At 43.7% G+C, this 24,099-nt stretch overlaps 1 protein-coding gene across 3 annotated transcripts in view; it reads left to right on the top strand.

Moving 5' to 3' along the window:
- The window catches only part of DMTF1 (cyclin D binding myb like transcription factor 1), a 48,408-nt gene that overhangs the window by 19,318 nt on the left and 4,991 nt on the right, over window positions 1-24,099 (top strand). For 2 of the 3 annotated variants that reach the window (XM_063134295.1, XM_063134297.1), the window contains 9 exons: window positions 3,095-3,252; window positions 6,931-6,963; window positions 8,325-8,434; window positions 10,105-10,333; window positions 11,824-11,975; window positions 14,185-14,400; window positions 16,188-16,273; window positions 18,556-18,714; window positions 22,389-22,775. In XM_063134295.1, coding sequence (XP_062990365.1) covers window positions 3,095-3,252; window positions 6,931-6,963; window positions 8,325-8,434; window positions 10,105-10,333; window positions 11,824-11,975; window positions 14,185-14,400; window positions 16,188-16,273; window positions 18,556-18,714; window positions 22,389-22,775 — 1,530 coding nt within the window. The remainder of the gene's footprint in view (window positions 1-3,094; window positions 3,253-6,930; window positions 6,964-8,324; window positions 8,435-10,104; window positions 10,334-11,823; window positions 11,976-14,184; window positions 14,401-16,187; window positions 16,274-18,555; window positions 18,715-22,388; window positions 22,776-24,099) is intronic. The other variant, XM_063134296.1, reaches the window with a different exon arrangement.

The raw sequence follows: 24,099 nt of genomic DNA, 5'->3' as shown, positions 1-24,099 counted from the left end.
GCAACAGTAACAACGTGTAATGTCAGCTGATACGTAAGCCCCTCGCCTGTCTCCTCCGGGCTTTCCAAGGTAATCCTACCCCCCTTTCTGCCTCTTCACTCCCCCCCTCCCTCGAAGGGGACAGCACCACGGTTCGGAGCATGAGCGAGGAACGGCCGGGGCCTTTGGTGGCCGGGTGGGAGGCCCCTCACCTGCTGCGAGCCCAGGCCCGGGCCTAATCTCATTGCGAGCTGGGCGGGCAGCCCAAGGCTGACAGGAACCCCGGGGAGAGGGAGACACCTGCTCCCCCGACCTCCCTGCCCCCCAGGTCTGCCAGATGGCGCTGTATCAGCGGCCTCTAAGCAGCCCCACGATGATATTTAATTAATAAACTTTAAGATATGCTACAACGGCGTATGTTACGCCAGGTACAGCTAGTTGATATCAATAAGACTACTCTAAGCATGACTAAGACATGATCCAACCTGTAGCGTTACCCCACAATTGATTATCTTGCATATGTCTGGATTAGTATGTCTGGTAAGTATGGAATGTTAGAACTGAGTGGGTGTGGTTTATGATGTCATAGGCGGGGAGGGAAAAGGAGTATATAAGGAGATTGTTGGGAGTGTGTGAGTGAGTATGAGGGAGTTGTTTATTTGTAGAGTAAGAAGAGTTTGGATTCTCGGTGTAAAGAGACTGAGATGGTTGGTGTGTGGAGAGTTTAGGTTAGGCAGGATTGAAAGTATTATATTTTTATTTAAATCTTTTAAATAACAATAAACTTATTATTATTTTGTTAGCTACCAAATAAAACGTGTCAGCTTGGCATTATTTACCTGCCTTACAGTTATTAAACACCCACCCCAGATTATACCCACAGTATATTTAGAAGATACCCTATATGAAACCTGTTTCCCTCATAGCTAGGGGAGAGGTTGTATTTAACCCTCCCTCAGGTTTTCAAGTGGTGGCGCTGGGCCTGAGAAGGGTTTAGGTGACGGGCCTAGTGTAAGGGCCTGTTACGTCGCACAACCCTACATCTTGAAGAATGTCTATAAGTAGCACTCCCTTGGAGCAGTTTTAATCCTTTGAAAGTACATGTTTAAAAACCCTACATACAATTATTTTGACAGGCAAAAATATGTTAATAGGTCTGTCATACATCATAATTTTAGCTGTTCAAAAACTGTGTAAATAATGGGTTCAATCCGATGGTGTCATTCTGCTGATGGAATTAGTTAGCGGAATCAAGAAAAGAGCAATCCCCACCCCTCAAAAAAAAAACCTCTTCTAGAGGGCTACGAAATCCTTCGAAACAGATTTTCAGGTGTCACAGAGGGCTGCAGTGGGGAGGAGAGAACAAGAAAGTCCCTCTTCATTACAGATCGCTGTAATGAACCAGTGAATTTAGCCAGCTTATAGCAAAAGAAGCATTCACCTGTGGAAGGAGTAGCCTCTGTTCTTTTTGTAAAATACACCTCTGAGTAATCCTCTTACGGTGCATGTTTAGACAGAAAAACTGCTCTACCATTCCATGCCTGCCCCAGCCAGCATAAGAATTCTTTGCTTAGTAGGTAGTAGAGGAATGTACAGTTTGGTCCCAGGGCATGGTCTGAAGGCGTATGAGGCAGCCAACTCGCTGAAGTTAAGCAGGTCTAAGTCTGGTCATAGCTTGGAGAGGACACCACCTGGGAATCACATGTAGACACCTTTAATTCCATGATTGATTGATTGCATTGCATTTATATCCCACCATTTTTCCTCCAAGGAACCCAAGGCGGAGTACATAATCCTCCTCTTCTCCATTTTATCCTCACAACAACAACCCTGTGAGGTAGGTTGGGCTGAGAGCCCGTGACTGGCCCAAAGTCACCCAGTGAGCTTCCATGGCTGAGTGGGGACTAGAACCCGGATCTCCCGGCTTCCAGTCCAACATTTTAGCCACTACGCCACACTGGCTCTCACACCCCACTGGCTCTGATGGCAGAAAGGTTGGATATAAGTATCATAAATAAACAAATATGCATTGGTTCAAGAAATGAGTCTTTGTAACAGACCCAGTAGACCCTAAGGCAAGATATTAGGTACCCAAAGTTATTGAATTTAGATTCAAATCAAATCACTTTATTACGGTCTGAGACCAGCACAACATTAATTCAGCAACAGCAACCATACAAAGTAGTACAGATCCTTAGTTCCCATCTCCCAGAGATTTAACAGTCCTCTGAGGTTAATAGGTTATGACGTGTCCTCATAGCCAAGTGGCAGAATTTAGCAACCTTATAGGTAACTGAGGGGTTTCTATCGGCAAGGAGGAACTTGGTATAAAATTCTTCAGTGTTACCTGGAAAATCCTGTAGTAGAGGATGGATTAAGCCTGACCGGGCCTCTGAGTAGAACGAGCAGTGTAAAAGCACATGAGAGGATGTCTCTATCTCACCTGAATCACATGGGCATAACCTTTGGGGGACTGGAATTCCTTGATATCTGCCTTCTGTGAACTTGGAAGGGAGAACATTATAGCGAGCCCTAGTAAACGCCCACCTGTATTTATAATATGTAAGGGAGCTTACATATTATGTAATATACATACTATGTAATATCTTGAGGAGAACGGTAAATATATAGGATTTGGCTTAGATCGTTCTGCAGTTCAATATCCCATATACGCTGCTTAACAAGGTCTTTGGCTTTTTCTAAACCTATGGCTAGTAGTTGTTCTGTAGAGAGCCCATATGTGCATAATTTCTCTTGGATAATGTTCCACCATTTCATCTGATAACTGTCTTGTAAAATTAGGGGAAGCAGCCCCTCTGAATTTAGATTAATTTTGCACCTTTTACAACTTGGTATTTCTAAAATTGTTATCAGATATACCTGGTGCAGTCTTACATCTGAATAGAAATCAGCTATTTATATCAATATTTTATAGTAATGAAAGGTTTATTTAGTTGTTGTTTACCAGACTTGATGACACAGCATTCAGGTTTTCAACATAAGCTGCATAGTTTTGTGAGATACATTTTGCAGAACTTATTAATAACGCATGAGTCTTTATTCATTGTAAAATCATGGGAAACTTAAATTGTCATCCAAATCTTAATGTGACTAGGCACGTGGAATAAAAGATGCTACTGAAATCATCTTTGAGATGTCAAAAGATGAAAGGAAAGATTTCTACAGGACCATTGCATGGGGTCTGAACCGGCCTCTCTTTGCTGTTTATAGACGAGTCCTTCGCATGTATGATGACCGAAACCACGTTGGCAAGTATGAAACCTTCTAACGTTTGACCCAAACGGTATGATGAGGGTTGTGAACGGACTTGTGCCCCTTTTAACTCATAGCAACTGTTCAGATCTGAATAATCAAGGTGGGAAATTTTTTTAAAAAAATGGAAAATGATGATAAAGGAGTAGATTTCTACACATATATACCTTGCTATAGTTGTGATACCATTATTCAGAATTCCCAACATTGGTAAGTTGAGAGAGTCTCTTTTTGTGGGACTAAGGCATACCTCTCCAACATTGCTACTGCATGTGGAAGCTCACACAATCTTTGGTCAACATGCACTTACATCTCCATGTGTGTACACTGCACCAGCATGACCCATCCACCAATGTCCTCTTCCAAGGAGAAGAAATCTGATAGACTATGGAAGCCCAGCTTAGATGCCTGCCTAGAATAAAAACCTGGGTCCTATGCAAGTGCAGGAGAGCCAGATCAGGTCCTTGTTTGCCAGTAAGGCCCTGCCTCACTAACTTCCAGGATTGTATATTGTCTACACATATACTACGCATCAGCACAGGAAGCCACAGAGCTTCCAGAACTCAGATCAATGGAGGAGCAGTCCAGGCAAGTGTGGCACCAGGTGTGCTGCACTTGTTGAAGTTGTTTTAAGGGGAGTGGCAGCAAGTTGCTGTCACCCCTCCTGCCCATACTTTAGCACATGGGTTCTCAACAAGGGGGAATTCCCCCCTGGGGGGGGATTTTAGGGTTCCAGGGGGAAATTGGGACTACTATTCAGCAAAGTATGACGTCCTCTGGATTATGTCTTCCTACACGTGTTATTAAAAACGTCCCAGAAAAGTGTCATGTCGTCTGCAAAAGCCAGGCCTTTGCTCTCTTTTCCCTCCCTCCCTCGCAATCCTAGAAGTTTCAAGCTTCCCATTTAAAGGGGCAACACAAAGCATGGGAGCTGAGAATATAAAAGGGGCTAGCCCCTTTAAATGGGAGTAAAATAGAAAAATAAATAAAAGATTTTCAATATTATATGCATATTATTTGGAATGCACCTTTTGAGTTAGACTATCTTGGGAAGGGGGGAATTATATTCTGAACAATGGTGAAAGGGGGGAATGGAGCAAAAAAAGTTGATAACTGCTGCTTTAGCACCACCTCTGGATTCATGGTCACACATGAGGTTCTACATGGTGGTGGGAAGCATGAGCCCAAGGGCTCATCTACACCAAGCAGGATATTCTACTATGAAAGTGGTATATAAAAGGCAGGAGCCACACGACTGCTTTATAGCGGTATGGAAGTGCACTGACAACTGTTGGGGCCCATGACACATACCATATACCGCTTTCATACTGCTATATCCTGCTTGGTGTGGCTCCTGCCTTTTATATACCGCTTTCATACTGCTTTTATAGTGGAATACCCTGCTTGGTGTAGATGAGCTCCAAGACTTTCACCCATGCCCCATGATGCACAGGACCTGCATGCTGAGGGCCTGTGGGCCACGTTGTTGTTTATTCGTTCATTCGCTTCCGACTCTTCGTGACTTCATGGACCAGCCCACGCCAGAGCTTTCTGTCAGCTGTCGCCATCCCTAGCTTCCCCAAGGTCAAGTCTGTCACCTCCAGAATATCATCCATCCATCTTGCCCTTGGTCGGCCCCTCTTCCTTTTGCCTTCCACTTTCCCTAGCATCAGCCTCTTCTCCAGGGTATCCTGTCTTCTCATTATGTGGCCAAAGTACTTCAGTTTTGCCTTTAATACCATTCCCTCAAGTGAGCAGTCTGGCCTTATTTCCTGGAGTATGGACTGGTTTGATCTTCTTGCAGTCCACGGCACTCTCAGAATTTTCCTCCAACACCACAGTTCAAAAGCATCTATCTTCCTTCGCTCAGCCTTCCTTATGGTCCAGCTCTCGCAGCCATAGGTTACTACGGGGAATACCATTGCTTTAACTATGCGGACCTTTGTCGTCAGTGTGGTGTCTCTGCTCTTAACTATTTTATCGAGATTTGTCATTGCTCTCCTCCCAAGAAGTAAACGTCTTCTGATTTCCTGGCTGCAGTCAGCGTCTGCAGTAATCTTTTTGCCCAGAAATACAAAGTCTGTCACTGCCTCCACGTTTTCTCCCTCTATTTGCCAGTTATCAATCAAGCTGGTTGCCATAATCTTGGTTTTTTTGAGGTTTAACTGCAACCCAGCTTTTGCACTTTCTTCTTTCACCTTTGTCATAAGGCTCCTCACTCCTCCTCGTGGGCCGTGTACCTGTCCTGTTTCTCAAAAACCTTCTGCCTTCACGAGGCCTGCTAAGTAATCCACAAAGCTTTATTTAAGCAATAAACATCTCTCCCCACCTGAAGAGAGTCTAATCTCTTGGAACCTTCCCCCTAGGCAAAACTATGCAAACTAAGTGAGACAATTGTCCTTTCAAGGAGAAGGGAAAGCCGGTTCCCAAAATGCATTAACTTCAGAGAGGCTAGTTCTGAGGCGGGTCCTGATGCACTGAGAGCCGGGCTGACTTTCTCTCGCCTTCCTTTCACTCCGCCCATTTTAGCCTGTGTTGCACCCTAGGGTCAGCTAGCCTGTCGGCACTCTCCTTCAGAAGAATGTTGGTGTCCCATTGAGTGTGTATGATTTGCCCTTGACGAGATAAGCTCTGGATTGAGATCATTACCAGCTGGGGAAGTAACCATGAGAGCTTTCTCCCCACTGGTACAAGCTGGCCTGTGTCTGGCGCCGACTCCTCTACATCAGAGTCTGATTCTGATTGATTACCTGAAACACCTTCTTCTACCTTCCAGGGCTAGACATGACAATACCTCAAAGTGAAGCCTCTTGGGACTTCTTTTTCTCAAATGGCCAGAAAAATGAATCATTGGTAGTTTCTTCCTTTTGCCAAGATGTTACATTATTGGTCTACTCCCTTTTAAAGTTCTGTCTAAACACACACATGAACCTTCTTGTTTAATGTGATGCTGTGTGCACGTGACTCATAGATGTTTTCAAATAAAGTATTGGCAAGATTAATAATTGGTATGTCAGATCTTTGTTATATATGAATAAGGATCTACAGGACTGTAGCATTCTTGCCATAGTCTCTGTCCAGTTGTTTCCTTAACAAGTTTGATTCTTTATTCCTAACCTTCATATCAGACTAGTAAGACATGATGTTGTTGACTGTTGTTTAAACGAAGTCTGGATTCTTACTGTGTAAACTCATGTTTTATTTTTGTAAAATGATTGTGTTTTCCTCCACCAGAAATGAGGTGTGCTACTATGTTAGTTTTTTTTTTTTAATTATTATCATGTGTTACTAATATTGTGTTTTGTTTCTTGTTTTATAAGCCACCCAGGGAACATGTGTTGATAGGTGGCTATATAAATCTAGTAAAAACAAATAAATAAAAATGTTACACATCAACTTTCCCTTATTTCTGAAAGGGACTGCTGTCTTATATTTTGCAAATAATGTTAGCATATTACTAAGCGATTATTTTTTAATGCTCTTGATGGTTTAAAATTTTTATATTTGTTTTTAATGTTCACTGTTTTAAACCTTTGTAAACTGCCCAGAGAGCTTCGGCTACGGGGCGGTATATAAATGTAATAAATAAATAAATAAATTACTAATCAAGGTCTAGGAATGGGGGGATCTAATTGAAATTACCACGTGTTAATTAAATGCCACTTCTGCGTTTTACAGGTACACTCCAGACGAAATTGAAAAGCTCAAGGAGTAAGTTTTATTTTCCTAATAATCTGATCTTGTACATAGCTCAGAAGAGCCTGTAGATCCCTTTCCATGAAGTTGTTTCAGCCCACAGTTAGCAACTAAAGCACCATGGACTGACTCCGATCCCTGAGGGTGAAGGGGGAAAAGGAGAAAAAGCACCACAAAAAGATGTGGAAAGAGAGGCTGGCTCTGGTGCTATACAGGATGATATTTCTGTAGGGTGGTATTTGTCAAACGACAATGTTTTTATTTAAAAGTTCAAGAAGGCTCAACATTTCGGATCGTCAGATCCTTCGTCAGGAGCTACAATTGAAATGTAATACAACTCAATATAATAAAATATACAAAACAACACCCATATCTTAGATAATAAACATGATGTTTCTCCAAGATTTTATCTAATTGTGATTTCTATTAATGAATTATTTTATGTTATCAGTATAGCATGATTCCTGTCTCGGGAACATGCCTATTTACAATTACGTGAGGGTGCCAATTCCCACTCGCTTCCCCTGCTCCGTTTAGAAGAGGAAGGAGTGATGTTGGCAGGGAGAGAGGAAATAGGGGACGAACATCAGGGTGGGGCATGCAAAGTGAGTGGTCCCTAATGTCCTCTTCCCCATTTCCAAGGAATTTAATGCAGGGTTTTCATTCCTGATCCCAATCCATCAGTGCCACGTAGGGCATCCTCAGATTTTTAAAGTGCTCTCACTGGACTTTTCTGTCAAGCAAAAGTCATTATAGAGTGTTGGGGCTGACGCTGCAAGTACAGTAATGCAGGGCTATGTAATAATAATAATTATTATTATTATTTCTTACCCGCCTCTCCCTTTGGATACAGTTCCTCTATTTGAAAACGTGTTGTGTGCATGTGTCGTCAGAAAATAGAATTCCAAAGACGTTTTTTTAGATAAGTATAAAGTGATCAGTAATTATTTAATAATTTCGGCCAGTTTGAAATGCAGAGGGGAGAGAGGAATGAGTGAGTGTTTAAAATGGAGGTACACTGTGCTGGCTTATAGGGAGGCGAAGGAGAATTCGTATTAGACTTTTAACAGTTTTCTGTCTTCTGTGAACAAAATGACTTGCTTGTAAATTCAACAGGATTTTACAGAGGGAGGAGGTCTCGGTCCTTGTCTCTGAGACCTCAAGCTGTGTTACAGTGTAACAGGCGGAACCTCACCACATATTTGTGGAACTGGTAAAAAGCTTCATCTAGGTCACTTAGAGAAAACAAAACTTTTGACTGATCAAGGGTTTTCCCCTCCATTCTGAATCCATGAAGAAGCTTCTGTTGGTCTACAATGCAATTGACTGTTTTGCACGATACTAGTGCACAATCCTAATACACTCTTTCCTCTTAGGCTAAGAATAAAGCATGGAAATGACTGGGCAACTATAGGAGCTGCCCTTGGCAGAAGTGCTTCTTCAGTAAAAGATAGATGCAGACTGATGAAGGACACCTGCAATACGGGTACAGATATTAAGATAACCAGCAAAGGAAACTGTAGCTAAGTCTGTGGTAGCTTTCCCCGTGTGAACAGTTTCCTAGACATATCGATTGCGTTGAAGAAAATATATTTAATCTTCAGCAATGTCAAACATATCTTAGGAAGTTTTTGAAATACTAATTTACTAAATGAATAATGGTTTTATGCTGTAACACCTTTTTTATATGACACTGAGGAATGCACATTAATGTGATGGGCTAGAAGGCAGACAGAGCTTGTATATGTTTCTAGTACTCCTAGCAGGTTCCATACGCTCCATATCTTCCATACTCTTTCCTGTCTATTGTGTAATAATCCCAAGTAGTGCATTGGCCTTAGATACATTAGTGGTGGTGGAGTTTTTCAGGGAGCTGTCCATGGTACTTCCTAGATGAATGCATAGTATTTTGTTTGCTGCCTCTGCAGCAGCATGGTTATCACAAAGCCACTCTGCTTCCACACTTAATTGATCATGGAGATGCCTCAACACACACGATGACCAGATGATACAGGTATTTTCCGCTGCTGACACTGCATGGCAAATATCCATATGATCTGTGCTCCCTATGTGATGTGGAACTTCATCACAAATTTAACTTATGAGTTGGGGATCAGCAGGATCATAGAATCATAGAATAGCAGAGTTGGAAGGGGCCTACAAGGCCATCCAGTCCAACCCCCTGCTCAATGCAGGAATTCACCCTAAAGCATCCCTGACAGATGGTTGTCCAGCTGCCTCTTGAAGGCCTCTAGTGTGGGAGAGCCCACAACCTCCCTGGGCAATTGGTTCCATTGTCGTACTGCTCTAACAGTCAGGAAGTTTTTCCTGATGTCCAGCTGGAATCTGGCTTCCTTTATCTTGAGACCGTTATTCCATGCCCTGCACTCTGGGAGGATCGAGAAGAGATCCTGGCCCTCCTCTGTGTGACAACCTTTTAAGTATTTGAAGAGTGCTATCATGTCTCCCCTCAATCTTTTCTTCTCCAGGCTAAACATGCCCAGTTCTTTCAGACTCTCTTCATAGGGCTTTGTTTCCAGACCCCTGATCATCCTGGTTGCCCTCTTCTGAACATGCTCCAGCTTGTCTGCATCCTTCTTGAATTGTGGAGCCCAGAACTGGACGCAGTACTCTAGATGAGGCCTAACCAGGGCCGAATAGAGAGGAACCAGTACCTCACGTGATTTGGAAGCTATACTTCTATTAATGCAGCCCAAAGTAGCATTTGCTATTTTGGGCTGCATTAATTAAGATTACATTTTTAGTTGAGGTATCTTGGTACTTATACTAAATTTCATCTGTCCTACTCACAATGTTAAAAGAACCTTTTGTATGCTAGCAAATGGTACAGCAAGTATGCCTCTGGAGAGTTGACTAAATTACAGATTGTAGACATGACACCGGAAGTCTTTGCATCAGGCTTTTAAGAAGCTGCATTTTTCTCTAACTCTGCTTTTGAATGACCAACAAACCATAAGATGGAACAGAGCAGTTTAAAAACTTGGCGGTGTAGAGAAATTGCTGAACCCCCCCCAAAAAAAGAGGGGAAAAAAGAGGAGAGCAGAAACGAGGGAATTGGGGCCTACGTCTCAAGAAAACTACGCTTTCCCTTTTCGGTGCCATTTATAGTTATGTACTTTTTGAAACCAATTTCAGGGAAATGGACAGAAGAAGAGGAAAAGAGATTAGCAGAAGTGGTCCACGAATTAACTAGCACGGAACCTGGTGACATTGTCACACAAGGTGTCTCTTGGGCTGCTGTGGCAGAACGAGTAGGAACGCGGTCCGAAAAGCAGTGCCGCTCCAAATGGCTCAACTACCTAAACTGGAAACAGAGTGGAGGCACTGAGTGGACGAAGGAAGATGAAATAAACCTGATCCTTAGGTTTGTGCCACTTTTGGGGGGAAAGAACCTGCATGGTGGGTTGTAAGGGGGGGGAAGGGTTTCTTCTGTGTTTCTAATTTGGATTTTTTACAGTGCAGTTAATAGTCCATATTTGGATGTTCTTGCTTTGAAATTTTTAAAAGCTGAATTTTAAGTGCTTGTAAAAACGTAGCAAGATGAAAATCCCAGTGTTTATCCACAATAAGGAGGTACATCACAGACAATTGACACTCATACAATAGCAGAGTTGGAAGGGGCCTAGAAGGCCATCGAGTCCAACCCCCAGCTCAATGCAGGAATCCACCCTAAAGCATCCCTGACAGATGGTTGTCCAGCTGCCTCTTGAAGGCCTCTAGTGTGGGAGAGCCCACAACCTCCCTAGGTAACTGGTTCCATTGTCATACTGCTCTAACAGTCAGGAATTTTATTTATTTATTTATTTATTTATTTCATTTCTATACGGCCAATAGCCGAAGCTCTCTGGGCAGTTCTCTGATGTCCAGCCGGAATCTGGCTTCCTGTAACTTGAGCCCATTATTCCCACGCTGGCCTGTGCAAATATGGGCCTTTCTGCTGACACGGCCCACAAAGGGTTGAACGTGGTATGGCAGCTTCTGTGATGTAGACCAACCCCTCTTGAGACCACCTCTTACCTTTCGTCCTGAGAAGCGGCTTAGCAACCAGCCACTTTTCAAATTATCTAAATGGGCTGTGTGCCCAGACTGGGAACGCCGCCAGGTAACAGCAAACACACCAGATGAAGAGATAAAACTTAACTTGTATTTCTCTGGTCGAGAATCAGTTCAACACACAGTTCAAACACAAATAAACAGAACAGTCTTTCTGTGCCTATGAAGAAGTCAAAGCCAGTCCATAAATCAATCCAGTTGTCATAAAGGGCAAAGGAGAGAGGGTCACGAAGGTCCACAAAGCCTGTCTGAGTTCCAAAGGGCAGGAGAGAGTCACAGGGTCCAAGAAGTCCGTAGTCCAACCAGTACAGCACGAGCACTACAAGGCAGAGGTTTCAAGGTCCAGCGCTTTCTCAGGCAAACCAGATTAAGTCTGACAAGTTCCTGGCCTGCTCACTGTTACTTAAATACCCAAGCCCAGAATCACAGCTGTTCCCGGTTTATCTGGCGTTTAGTAGCAATACGCTTGGATCTGCGTAACGCCTCCTTCTCCGCCCTTTGTTGTTTGAACGATGGCACCTGTAAGATGTTTGTTTGCTCTTCCTCTAAGGCTGAGCTGGAGGGAGCCTCCGCTGGCTGCTGCCCAGCCATGCTGGGACTGGGTCCAGCCTGCGGCTCTTCATCCCCAGACTCCTCATCGTCAGATAACTCACAGTTCCTAACACCTTTTGAGAACGAATGTGCCATTTGTTAATGGTGCAGTTTCACAAAATGCGATCAAAGCAGGGGTTATGCAAGACTCCTTCTTCCCTAAAAGCTATCTTCCCTAACCCATACTTCTCTTCCATGTAATCCTGTCAGAATAGCAGAGCTAGAAGTCTCTGATGAGAATGATATCAATTGGGACCTGCTGGCGGAAGGCTGGACCAGCGTGCGCTCACCGCAATGGCTCCGCAGCAAATGGTGGACGATCAAGAGGCAGATTGCAAACCACAAAGAGGTTTCATTTCCTGGTAAAGTGTTCAGGACTATACGTGCTGTTTTTTTTCCATGTTCAGAAATTCTCCTTCGCTACTGAAACCCAGAAGGTAGCACTTGAATTGCTAAAATGGTTGAAACCAAACCATTTTGGGGAGGGGGATATAACTAAACTTACGGCAATTTTGAAATGACATATCCAGTGGGCTTAGTTCTTGGGAGTTTTGAATGACCCCAGTGCCGTTGGTTTAAATACTCAGTCATTAAAGTCTACATTTAGGGCAGAAGAGATTAAACAAAAGTCCAGAGATTTTCCTATTAGGACATTTTTGGAAACTGCTTGCAGGGGTGGGGGAAGCCTCTGAAATTGTGCAGTGTGGTCTAATTCACAGTGGGCCCATTCAGAAGACACTTTAAACCATGGCTTTAACCATGATGGTTGAGCCAGAAAGCTAGGCCGTGTTCAGAAGACACCTTAAACCATGGCTTTAACCACAGCAAAGAAGGCTTCTTGCTTTATTTGCTATAGTTAAAGCCGTGGTTTAAGGTGCCTTCCGAACACAGACTGGCTTTCTGGCTTAACCACTGTGGTTAAAGCCATGGTTTAAGCTGTCTTCTGAACACAGCCAGTGATTCAGGAATGGGGAGAACTTCTTGTGCCATATTTAAATACAATTTCTGTGCTCAAAATAAAGGAGCATTTTTTCTCTGTGTATTCCTGTCCTTTGAAGCTGTGACTCGCCTGCAGTTAGTTTGTTTGTGCACGGGGGGGTGGGGGCAGGGATGAGAACAGAAAATAATCCTTTAGCACTTAGGACAACATTTGGGAAACCTGCAAGCTGTACGTGGCCCTCTGTGCCAGCCATCAGCTCAGAGCAGCAAAATAAATAACGTGAATAAATAATTAAAAAATAAATAAGCTGAATGGTGGAGCATTCAGATAGGAAAAAAGGGAAGTCCTTCTTCACACTTGATATTGAGGACATCCAGGATTATTGCCTCAGGATATCGTGATTCTTCATGCTGAGGCTCCCGTATCTGGGCTGGCTCAGGAATTCATGGCCTCCATAACAACTATGTCTCAACATTGCATTGGCCCAACACATGTGGTAGCACACATGCTAGATCTGGCAGCATCTAGACATGACAGAAGTGAACAGAATTCTGCATGGTGTAGAGAAAGTGAAGTTTTCTCCCTCTTTCGTAACGCTAGAACCAGGGTCATCCAACAAAGCTGAGCAGTGGGCATTCTGGGATGGACAGTTAAACTATGGAATTTGCTACCCTAAGATGTAGTGATGGTACCAATTTAGGCAGCTTTAAAAGGGAATTGGACAAATTCGTGGAGGAGAAGGCCATCAATGGCTACTTGCCCTGGTGCTTCAATAACTACGGACTCACTGCAGCTTCCATATCTGTATGTGTTAACCATTCCAAAGTATAGAAGAGCATTTGCCCTCGCTCGCTTTAATGTGTTGCCATCAGCGCTACTGGAAGGACGGTTTAGTAAAATCCTGGTTAATGAACGGACCTGACCCTGTAGCTCTGGAGCAATAGAATCTGTCAAACATGTCATTTTGCATTGTAACATGTATGAGGAATGCAGAAAGAAGCTAATCTTTCCATTATTAACAGCCTTTTCTGGATGTAACCCCACAATGTTGGTATTGCAGCCTTTCTCAACCTGGGGCGCTCCAGATGTGTTGGACTGCATCTCCCAGAATGCCCCAGCCAGCTGGCTGGGGCATTCTGGGAGTTGTAGTCCAACACATCTGGAGCGCCTCAGGTTGAGAAAGGCTGGTTTAAGGGATGTGTCCCCCCATATTACTGAAAGGGTCTCTCTAAGTTTCTTATGACCTCAATGCAAATTAGTTCCTCTGCAGCCAGCATGGAAGCTGAACAAGCTGGCAAAGGAGGGACATCATTTTGTATTTCTCTTGCCAGCCTGCTCACTCACCAGGAGGAATTGTCACGTACTCACCAGTGTGGATTTTCTGGTTGCCAGTGGTGACAGGACAAGTAGTTAAATAGAAGACTAGATAAAGATCTAATTTGACTAATACGTTTTACTGTTTACTCAAACTTTTGCCCTTTATAGATTGGGATGGGAAGTTCATTGTAAAAACAAAGTTTGATTATGTTTAATCTTCTCATGATCAATCATACACACCATCTTTTTTCCTAATGCTTTCCTCTTTATATTTCCAGCAACATTGAGTGACCGTGTTGTTGTTGTTTCTTAAGTTCTTATAAAAGGTCTAAAACAGCTTCATGAAAGCCAAAAAAACGCTCCAGGGCACCAGCTTTCAGAGAATAAATCTTTACCTGGGTTGCCAAACGCTCATTCCGGTTCTGGGGTTCAACACGTTCAGATTCGAGTGGCACGCTTGGATGAGAATTCGGGCAACTCTCCCGGCCCCATGGCAGCTTTACAGATTCCAGTCCAGATTACTCACGTCTGTAAGTAACCGAAGCTCATGATTCGTTTCTTCTCCCCAACCCCTCATGGGCTTCCTGATTTAAGAGATGTGAGTGTCTCTTTTTCACCAGGCAGCAAGTTGATCTGCAGGCTACTCCAGATGAACAAAAAACCCATGAGCACACACAGTGATAAGCAGAACATGTCATGCACCACACAGTGACTGGGTTTGCATGAACCCATGGGCGTTGTAAGGCTCTGGGTGGCTCATTACTCACTACAACAAGCCACCTTGGCCGGGTTCACGCAACAAACCATGTCGCCAAGGATAATTATGCAACTTATGACTTATTTCCTCTCCATGATCATGTGAACCAGGCGGCAGCATTTTACATGGTACATACAGCGCTGGTTTCCCTTCAGTGACGGATGACAGCCGCAAATGTAACCATAAGAATGTGAAACGTTGAAAAGGCATGTTATGTTTGGAGATGATAAAGGCTTAACTTGATGTGGTGAGGTTGCTTCTCTTCCATGTTAGCCAGCCTGACCTCTTTGGAGGAAGAGGGGGAATATAAGTGTAAAAAATCAGGAATAAATCTGCCTCTTTTTTTTACTGTTTCCTTTCTGTGTGATTCAAAGCAGGGTGGGTTTTTTTTTCCTATTTGCTGTATCTACAGTATACTTAATGTGACCTTCTTGATGTACTGTTGTTTCATTCATTTTGTGTGCATTATTTGGAGGGCTTGGTTCTAAAAAACGACTTACATATATACCTTGAATAAATGAATATCAGAATTTCTCAGTGTTTACCTTTACTTCTGAGTGATAGTTGTTCCTCCTCTTGATGGAACGCTAGGAAGAATTGAAGCATGGCCTGATCCAGTGGGCCCCCACAAACAGAAGCAGGGGTTAGGCGATATGCTCCCCTTTAAAGCTTTGCCCATATTCTGTCTCCTCTCTTGGGCCACTTTAAATGACTCTACAACTGTAGTAAACAATCTGTGCTGTCCTTCTAGTCACACGGACTGTGCATTTCTCTCTTTGGTGGGATGTTTGTGGTGTTATAATGTCTCTTGAATAACATTTAGCTGAATGTTTTAGGCTTTCATTAATCTCTAGGTAGTTATAGACTCAGTTTGCATGACGTGATAGTCGATTGTGGATTAATTTACCCATGAAGAGCTTTGGCGAATGCCAGTCATCATTATGAATATGCAAGGCCCAGCTGGGTGTTACTGTGGCTCCTTGTGTTATGCAAACTCAGCTGGAGGGGGTTATTTGAGGGTTAGACAATCCTCACATAACCCTAAAACAGACCGTGGGTTATGCAAGGGTTGTTTAACCCTCAAATAAGCACAACACGACATGCCACAGCAACCCCTGGCTGGGGCTTGCATATTCATAATGGCAGATACAATGCCCCGTGATGCCCCGAGGGTTAATTAAACCATGTAGGCTCTTGTGTCGTCCAAACCAGGTCCTTGTATGTACTTTCCTCTGCCACATCTCTGCATAATCAGCAGTAGTAATTTTATTGTTCCCAACCAAAGGTCAAATCAATTAACCAGTGTAATAGTGGCTTCTTTATATACAAATTTAATTTCCCCGCTACTGCATTGCCATCTTGGAAGCACCACTCTGGAGAATAAATCATTCAGTTTTTATTTATTTATTTATTGCATTTCTGTCCCGCCCAATAGCCAACGTTCTCTGGGCGGTTTACAAAATTAAGTGGGCGGTTTACAAAATGTTCTCTCTGTCAGTTAAATACACCCAAGGCTGCTTTACTTATTTCTGTATATATTTTCCCCTCCTACTCACATAGCTTCTGCTGATTCCCCTGCTGCTTCTGTTGACTCTGAGACTATAACGCTAAATAGTGGAACGCTGCAGACCTTTGAGATTCTGCCAGTAAGTACTCCGGAATTGGCCTGATTATACCATACTTTTATACACCTGATTATACCGGTTTGCCTTTTTGCATTTAAAAGCACCATGTGTCTACATGGTGCTGTTATGTCATAGAAAGTCTTGCAAAAAGCTTGAGATTCATTGACCAGGATCTTATTGATGGAAGTTTTGGAAGCTTCAAAACGAAGTAAAGAAACTGTATTATGGTTTCCCATTAACTGCACTTTGGGAATTTGAGGCTGTAACTCAATACTCACTTACCTAGAAGTAAGTCCCTTTGATATCCATTCGATTGTACTGTAAATAATCCAGTTAATTGAAAACAAGATTTCTATAGCTTCATTTGACAAGACCCTACCAGATGGCCACAACATTTAATAGCATAATACATTTGTTTTTGGCTATTTGTTGTTGAACTATCAGAGGTGATACGCTGAAATGTATTTATTTTGTTCTTTTGTTTTTGTATTTATATCCTGCCACATGGCCTGACAAGCTTGTAGGACAGCTTGTAGCATGAAAATAACAATAAAGCACAGTACTGAGATAACAATTCAAGCCAGAATTAAAATGCCAAAACACCTTTTAAAATAACCCTAAAACAGTGTAACAGCAACAGAAAATGCTACCAGCTTAGCAATTTGCCTCCTTCTGCATGTGTCTGGTGGAAGAAAAATGACTTGACTAATTTATTTATTGCATTTATATACCGCCCCATAGCCGAAGCTCTCTGGGTGGTTTACAAAAATTAAAACAGTGAACATTAAAACAAATATACAAAGTTTAAAAACATAAAAAGCATAAAAACAACAGTATCCTTATTAAAACAGCTATTCTGGGATCTGTTAAAAACAAACAAACTCAGCATATGTTGTTAAATGCTGTTGAATGCCTTCGGAGAAGAGAAAGGTCTTAACCTGGCGCCGAAAAGATAACAATGTTGGCGCCAGGCGAGCTTGTCGGGGAGATCGTTCCATAATCGGGGGGCCACCATTGAAAAGGCCCTGTCCTTTGTTGTCATCCTCTGAGCTTCCCTTGGAGTAGGCACTCGGAGGAGGACCTTAGATGTAGAGCGCAGTGAGCGGGTAGGTTCATGTTGGGAGAGGTGTTCCGTCAGGTATTGTGGTCCCAAGCCGTGTAAGGCTTTATAGGTCAAAACCAGCACCTTGAATTGGGCTCAGAAACATATAGGCAGCCAATGCAGGCCGGCCAGAATCGGTCTTATATGTTCAAAATTTCCAAAAGGTTGGACAGGAGGTGGCCCAATGAAGAGAATTCCAGAGAGAGTTGCCACTATTGGGAAGACCCTTCTTCTTCTCCATGCCAATCTAATGATCAGACAAAGAAGGGATTTGAAATGAGGCCTCAACTGAGGATCTCTATCCAGAAAGCTAAAAACGGGAAGACCATCCCTAAGGTAACGTGGACCCAAGCCGTGTAGGGAGAGCTTCAGCTATTGGGCGGTATAAAAATGCAATAAATAAATAGGACTTTGTCGGCTGGATTTGATCCAATTGTTTTCTATAGAGTGGATGAATGCTATCTAGAAGAGGTGGGCATCTTTCGGTGGGCGGGGAGGCATTTTCATATACACAAAGACCTCCCACAGCCCACACTTCTGCCACACTGGTGAATATGGCCGTGGCAAAAAGAAAACAAAAAAAACTGTGAACTAATTTTTGGCAGCTACAGAAGGCTAACATGTTGCTTGAAAGTAAGCTAAATTTGGTGATTTTAGCCTTCAATAGTAGTCTGCCACCAAAAACCAGTGGCAAAACGCCAATATTTTTACCACCGCCACAAATTTCAGGGACGGGACACCCGCAGGCTGCCTGTTGCCGTATTCCTGATCAAGCAAATGGCATGTTAAACTGGGACTTTACCCAACTTCAAATCCCCTCTCCACCATGAAGCTCAGTGACCTTGGACCAGTCACTATCTCCGTCCCTAACCTACCTCTGAATGTTGTGATAATAAAATAGGAGGGGGGCATATGCACTTCCTTGTGCTCCTTGGATGACAAGTGGGGGAAATGTAATAAGTAAGAAAGCATCTGTCATCTCACAGTCTGGGTGGACTGTCAGGATAAAGGATGTAATGTCAGTGGGGTAACAATTGTCATGAAATATCTGGGCTTTAAACATATCTGAGTTTTCTTACACTTCGGAAAGGGGCTCGGTTTTGAACCTGACTTCCTTCCACCTAGATTTTCAAAGGAGTGTGCTTGAGAAGTCCGTCAGCTGCTGACTTGCTTCTATTGACCTTCTTCCCTCTTTTTGTAGTCTTTCCATCTACAGCCTACGGGAACTCCAGGCACGTATTTACTCCAGACGAGCTCGAGCCAGGGTCTGCCTTTGACGCTGACCGCCAGTCCAACCGTAACCCTAACAGCTGCCGCTGCACCAGCCTCACCAGACCAGATCATTGTCCACGCCTTATCCGTGCGTATCTTGGAGGGGGAAACGGAGAACTACAAAGTCAGCACAGGCTGAGGATGGGGGGCTTTAGAGCTATTACTGGCCCATTGTAGCAGCTGTCGGAGGCTTGTAGTAAAACATAACAAGAATGTCCAGTGCAAAACAGTTTTGATGTGACGATACTGGAACATTTCCTCAGGACAAGAGGGATCTCTCAAAGCTGGGAGAGTGGGCATCCCAGTGGCAGATGCGGTTCAATGTAACCAAGTATAAGGTGATGCACGTTGTTGGGACAAAAAGAAATCCCAACTCCAAGTATAACCTCATGGGATCTGAGCTGGCGGTGACCAAACAAGAAAGAGATCTTGGGGTTGTGGTGGACAGATCAATGAAAATGTCCACCCAGTGTGCGGCTGCTGTGAAAAGGGCAAACTCCATATTTAGGCATTAGAAGAAAAGGAATCAAGAATAAAATTACTGGTATCATATCCTCTTAGAGCACAGGACACGGAATAACGGGCTCAAGTTACAGGAAGCCAGATTCCGGCTGGACATCAGGAAAAACTTCCTGACTGTTAGAGCAGTATGACAATGGAACCAGTTAGCTAGGCAGGTTGTGGCCTCTTCCACACTAGAGGCCTTCAAGAGGCAGCTGGACAACCATCTGTCAGGGATGTTTTAATGTGGTTCCCTGCCTTGAGCAGGGGGTTGGACTCGATGGCCTTATAGGCCCCTTCCAACTCTACTATGATTCTGTGATTTTATCCAGTGAGAATCCTCTGCATTGGTTAATTGTGGCAAGGTACAATGACTTGTTTCAGGCCACTGTGAGCAGACCAAATGATGCAAAGGTGACTTGTGGGTTAGACCTGATTGCTTGCCACACAACGGGGTTTGAGGGACATAGGCTCAATTCAGTAGCATCAAAAAAACCTAGCACAGACTGGCAGAGCCTCAAACAAACTTTTTGGGCATGGTTTTCCACTCTTAGGAGCAATTCTGGCCCCTTACTCTCTCCACATCTACTAGCACTTTCTTCTCTCTCACCCTGGAGTGAGCCATACAAGGCAATTCCACCATGCTACCCATGAGGTACATCTGTTCTCACCGCTGTAGCTTTTTCCCCAAGGAACCATCTCTTTCCAAGTTAGTACGTTCTCTCACAAGAAAGCCGTGGTTCTGCTTTAACCCTTGCCTTCCCCACCATTTTGATGCTTAATAAACACACCCTGCTGGGCTCTAATCTTTCAAATGTATTTATTTTCTAATAAATACCCATCTTTCTATGAAATATTTAAAATATTGGGGGGGTAGCGAGAGGGAGAGCAACTGATTCCAGGTACTTCAACCGTCACTAGAATATATTATGATTGAAGAGCTTGAAGATAAGAGCATTTGGAATAAGATGAAAGCTGGAAAGAATGTGAATTATATTCAGAAGAATGCTTAAAATGGTTTAGCAAAGAACTATAGAGAAATTACTGAAAAAATTGGACAACATTGTGTTCCCATATTCCAAAATTTACCAGATTGCCCTGATTTTGACACTCTGCCCTCTAATAACCTGACAGTCCTACGCATGTCTACTCAGAGGTTAGTTCCATTGAATTCAGTGGGGCTTACTCCCAGGTAGGTAAGTAGGTATGGGATTGCAGCCTAAAAGACCTTTGAGTCAAGGTTATAAATTAGCAGCAGACCTGGATATGAGAAGGTCCATTGGTTTCAGTGAGAGGGAAAATACCCTCCCCTACTCTATGCTGGGTGTGGTTAGGTAATGAAGGTTCTTTTGGTCTCACAGATCCAAAGCCTCCCTTGATCTGTCCATGACACACCCCTTTTCGGCCCCATCTGCTGCGGGACAGTGGCAGCGGTGGCGGCAAAGTTTTCCGCTGCAATGAGAAGGCCTCCAGGGACAGACTTAAGCCTTCTCTGCTTGTGGGCCGTCCTCCCCACCAGGAGACTATCAGTCACCATCCATGAGTGCTTAGGGTTACTCCTTCAATGAAAAATATAGTCTAATAAAAACATCACAATGGAAGCACGGACTTGGATTTGGAAATTCATCGCATAGTCTGCTTTAGGGGTTGCTGGTGTGATCTACGTAGTTTTCTTTTACCAGAATCCCAAGGTTCACCTACTAGAGCCTAGTGCAAAAGCCATACACTTAGAATTAAAGAACAGGATGTCTCCGAGCACCTTCTGAGCCCAGGTATTTGTGTTCTTTACCAGAACTGAGCTCAGTTGTTTCACACAAAACCCACTCCTGATTACCCCAGGGTTTCTTCATTTCCGCAGTATAATTGGGGATGAGACAATTTGTTGTTGCTGCTGTTGTTAAATGATTGGGAGTCAGAAGCCCATGCCAGTCGACTGCAAATCACCTTTAGCTAAACCAAAAACATTACACCTCTTTTGATCTGGGGGGCCAGATTGCCACCTGGAACCAGCCCAGTGGACTGGGTGATATCAAGGGGGTGGGGAAGAGGGTCCCAAATTCCTCTCCTGTAATGTCCTCAGTGCCAACCCCACCTGCTTTTCTCACATGCAGAGAGGCACAGAGCTCCATAACACTCTTTGTACGGAAATTCGGCAGGTGTTTGCAGGCGCCGACCACGTCAATCAGCGCCTTCCCGCACCGCCCACATCGTGACTGGGCCATGAGCAGCACCGGAAGTGACTTAGCCAGGACTTGCCAGAGCTGAACTCCTACAAGGCCCAGCCATGTCCAGCTGCTCCTCCTGTGTTAAGGCAGGGTTTTATGCCCTAACTGGTCACCTAAACTTTCTCCATATGCTTGGCAGTGCCACCAGAGCTGCAGGCATTAAATCCCTGAGGTCAAACATTAGTGTCCAGAAACTTGGACATGAGGTGCCTTCCTTTTCTATCTTAACATTCTGTAGCCTCGAGCATTTTCTTCAGGAATTATAAGGCTATTGAATAATTCTGCAACCACCACTAAATTCTTCATAAAATTTCCATAGCTAAATAAAGCACTGTAGTACCCTAAATACAGTTATGTGTAGATGACATAGAAATGGACACCATTGTTTTTATACTGTTTATGTTTTTGATGGTTTTAAATTTTGTATACTTTTTAGTGTTCACTGTTTTTAACCTTTGTAAACCGCCCAGAGAGCTTCAGCTATGGGGCGGTATATAAATGTAATAAATCAAATCAAAATGATAACTATTTATTTATTACATTTACATTTTTATTACATTTTTATACCGCCCCATAGAAGAGCGGAGATGGCGGGAGAGATGGGGGGGAAGAGCGGAGCCAGGGCGGGGAGATTGCAGCTGGGGAGGGGGAGGGAGATCGCAGCCGGAGGGGGGGAGATATTGGGGGCAGGGGGGAGTGGAGAAACCTTTTTTTTAAAAAAAAAAAACTTACCTGAGCGCTCCTGTGCTCTGGTCCCTTTAAAACATAAAAAAAATGGCGGACGTAACGGGGCTTCCTTTACCCCGTCGCGTCTGACATCTAGCTAGGAGCGACAGCCCGCCCTAGCTGCAGCACGGGCTGGCCCCTCCACACGCCCGGATTAACAGGTATGTCTAGCAAAGCCCTGGGTCTGTCTCTCTTTAAGCCGTTTTGAACTAAGAAACTTGTAGTTAAGTTACAGATGTAGGATAAACTCGGCTTAGAAACATTTAAAACACTCTTTGGCACTTATCCATTTTGTGGCCTTTTCTCACAGCCGGAGCACTTGCTGAATACAAGTGACAACGTCACAGTACAGTGTCACGCACCAAGTGTCATAATTCGCACTGTTGCAGCAGAAGAAATTTCTCCCTCCGTAACCCAGGCAGAACTTACTGTTGGTTCGGACATTCAGCCGGTTGACCTAGTGGACCCGCCAACGTCCCTGGAAGCAGACGCTTTTCCGGATGACATCCACCAACCCAAGCTGGCTGTTGAAGAGCAGTCCGCTTACAGGGAAGATGACTCCTCCAAATTTGATGGCAGAAACAGCACTGAGCTCATAGACAGGGTCATGGTAAGAGCTGGAGAAGAGATTTTGGATACTGACCTCAAGCATGAAGAGGATTGTCAGTCCGATTTGGCCAGAACGTACGTTTCTGAGGTAAGGAAAATCAAGCATGATGGCATGACAGGAGTCTGGTGCACAGTTGAGACTTGTTAAATGGCACCAGCATCTGTTACTTCTGCTGCTTTTATTTATTGCATGGGTTGGAATAGCTCTTAGTTGCACACAACAAAGCCTTCAAACAAACTTACACCGCTGTCAGAGTTGGACACATTGACCCAGTTTGCACGTAATGGCAGCAAATTGTGGGTTAATTAAGCCTACAGTTAGTAGCTAGGTTAACTGTGGGTTCAGACATTGTGGTACAACTTCCAATTGGAAGCTGAATATGCAAAATGGCTGTGGAACCTGTCTGGCATGTGCTGCAGCAAATCATGGGTTAATTAACCCATGTTTTGCCACCATTATGTGTGCACAAGCCCATTGTGCCCATCCCGAGTGAAGCCATGCCTAGCACAGCCCCTGCCGTGGTGCACCCCTATAGTCTCCCAAGGAAAGGGTCTGTCAACACCACTCCACTGAAGTTAAGCTGCCCCACAGCAGCGGGGAGGCGGCAGGCGTATAGCTCTCCCTTGGCCTACTAATCTCCCCTGGTTTCCAAATGTAGACTGCAAAACTCTGTGCTGGTAATGGAAGTCTTCCTCTAGAGGCTGAAGATGTTGCTGCAAGCTTCAGCTACACAGACACATTTAAATTCATTAAAATCCATGCATTTTACAAACAAAAGAACCCCCTAGGTCCCCTTACTATGCATGTCAAGTTTCAGGTGTCCAATTTCATGGTCTCGGAACTATGGCATTGATAGACAAAGACAGACAGACGGAAACACACACACACGTCCTCTTTTATTATTATAGATTTATTTATTTGAAAGACTCTTAAAGGTTGCTTTTAGAGGTTGATCATTTCACGCAGTACATTTTTAGGCGTACACCTAACATGACAAATGTGCATTATGTAGGTGCACTCACCAGAGCGCTGAAACTGGCTGCAGTTCTGTTCAGTGTATGCTCAGAGGCAAATCCAGACCCCTACTCTGACTTGGCATAATGTAGGTCTTTCCACGATCCTGTTGCCATACCCCTTAAGTTGTTAAAAGCTATGCGCAGTGCTTCAAATGGCCCAGTATTGGGCAAAAGGTGGGATAAAATATAATAATAATAATAATAATAATAATAATAATAATAATAATAATAATAATAATAATGTGATTAAGCACTTAGAACCCTGTTCAGATAACACACATTGGAATACTGCAATGCGTTATACGTGGGGCTGCCTTTGAAAACGGTCCGGAAACTTCAGCTGGTACAAAACAGGGCAGCCCGTTTACTAACAGGGACTGGCCGGCAAGATCACA

The sequence above is a fragment of the Elgaria multicarinata genome, chromosome 9 (assembly GCF_023053635.1).
Source record: "Elgaria multicarinata webbii isolate HBS135686 ecotype San Diego chromosome 9, rElgMul1.1.pri, whole genome shotgun sequence".
NCBI lineage: Eukaryota > Metazoa > Chordata > Lepidosauria > Squamata > Anguidae > Elgaria > Elgaria multicarinata.
This window is presented reverse-complemented; position numbering and strand designations above follow the sequence as displayed.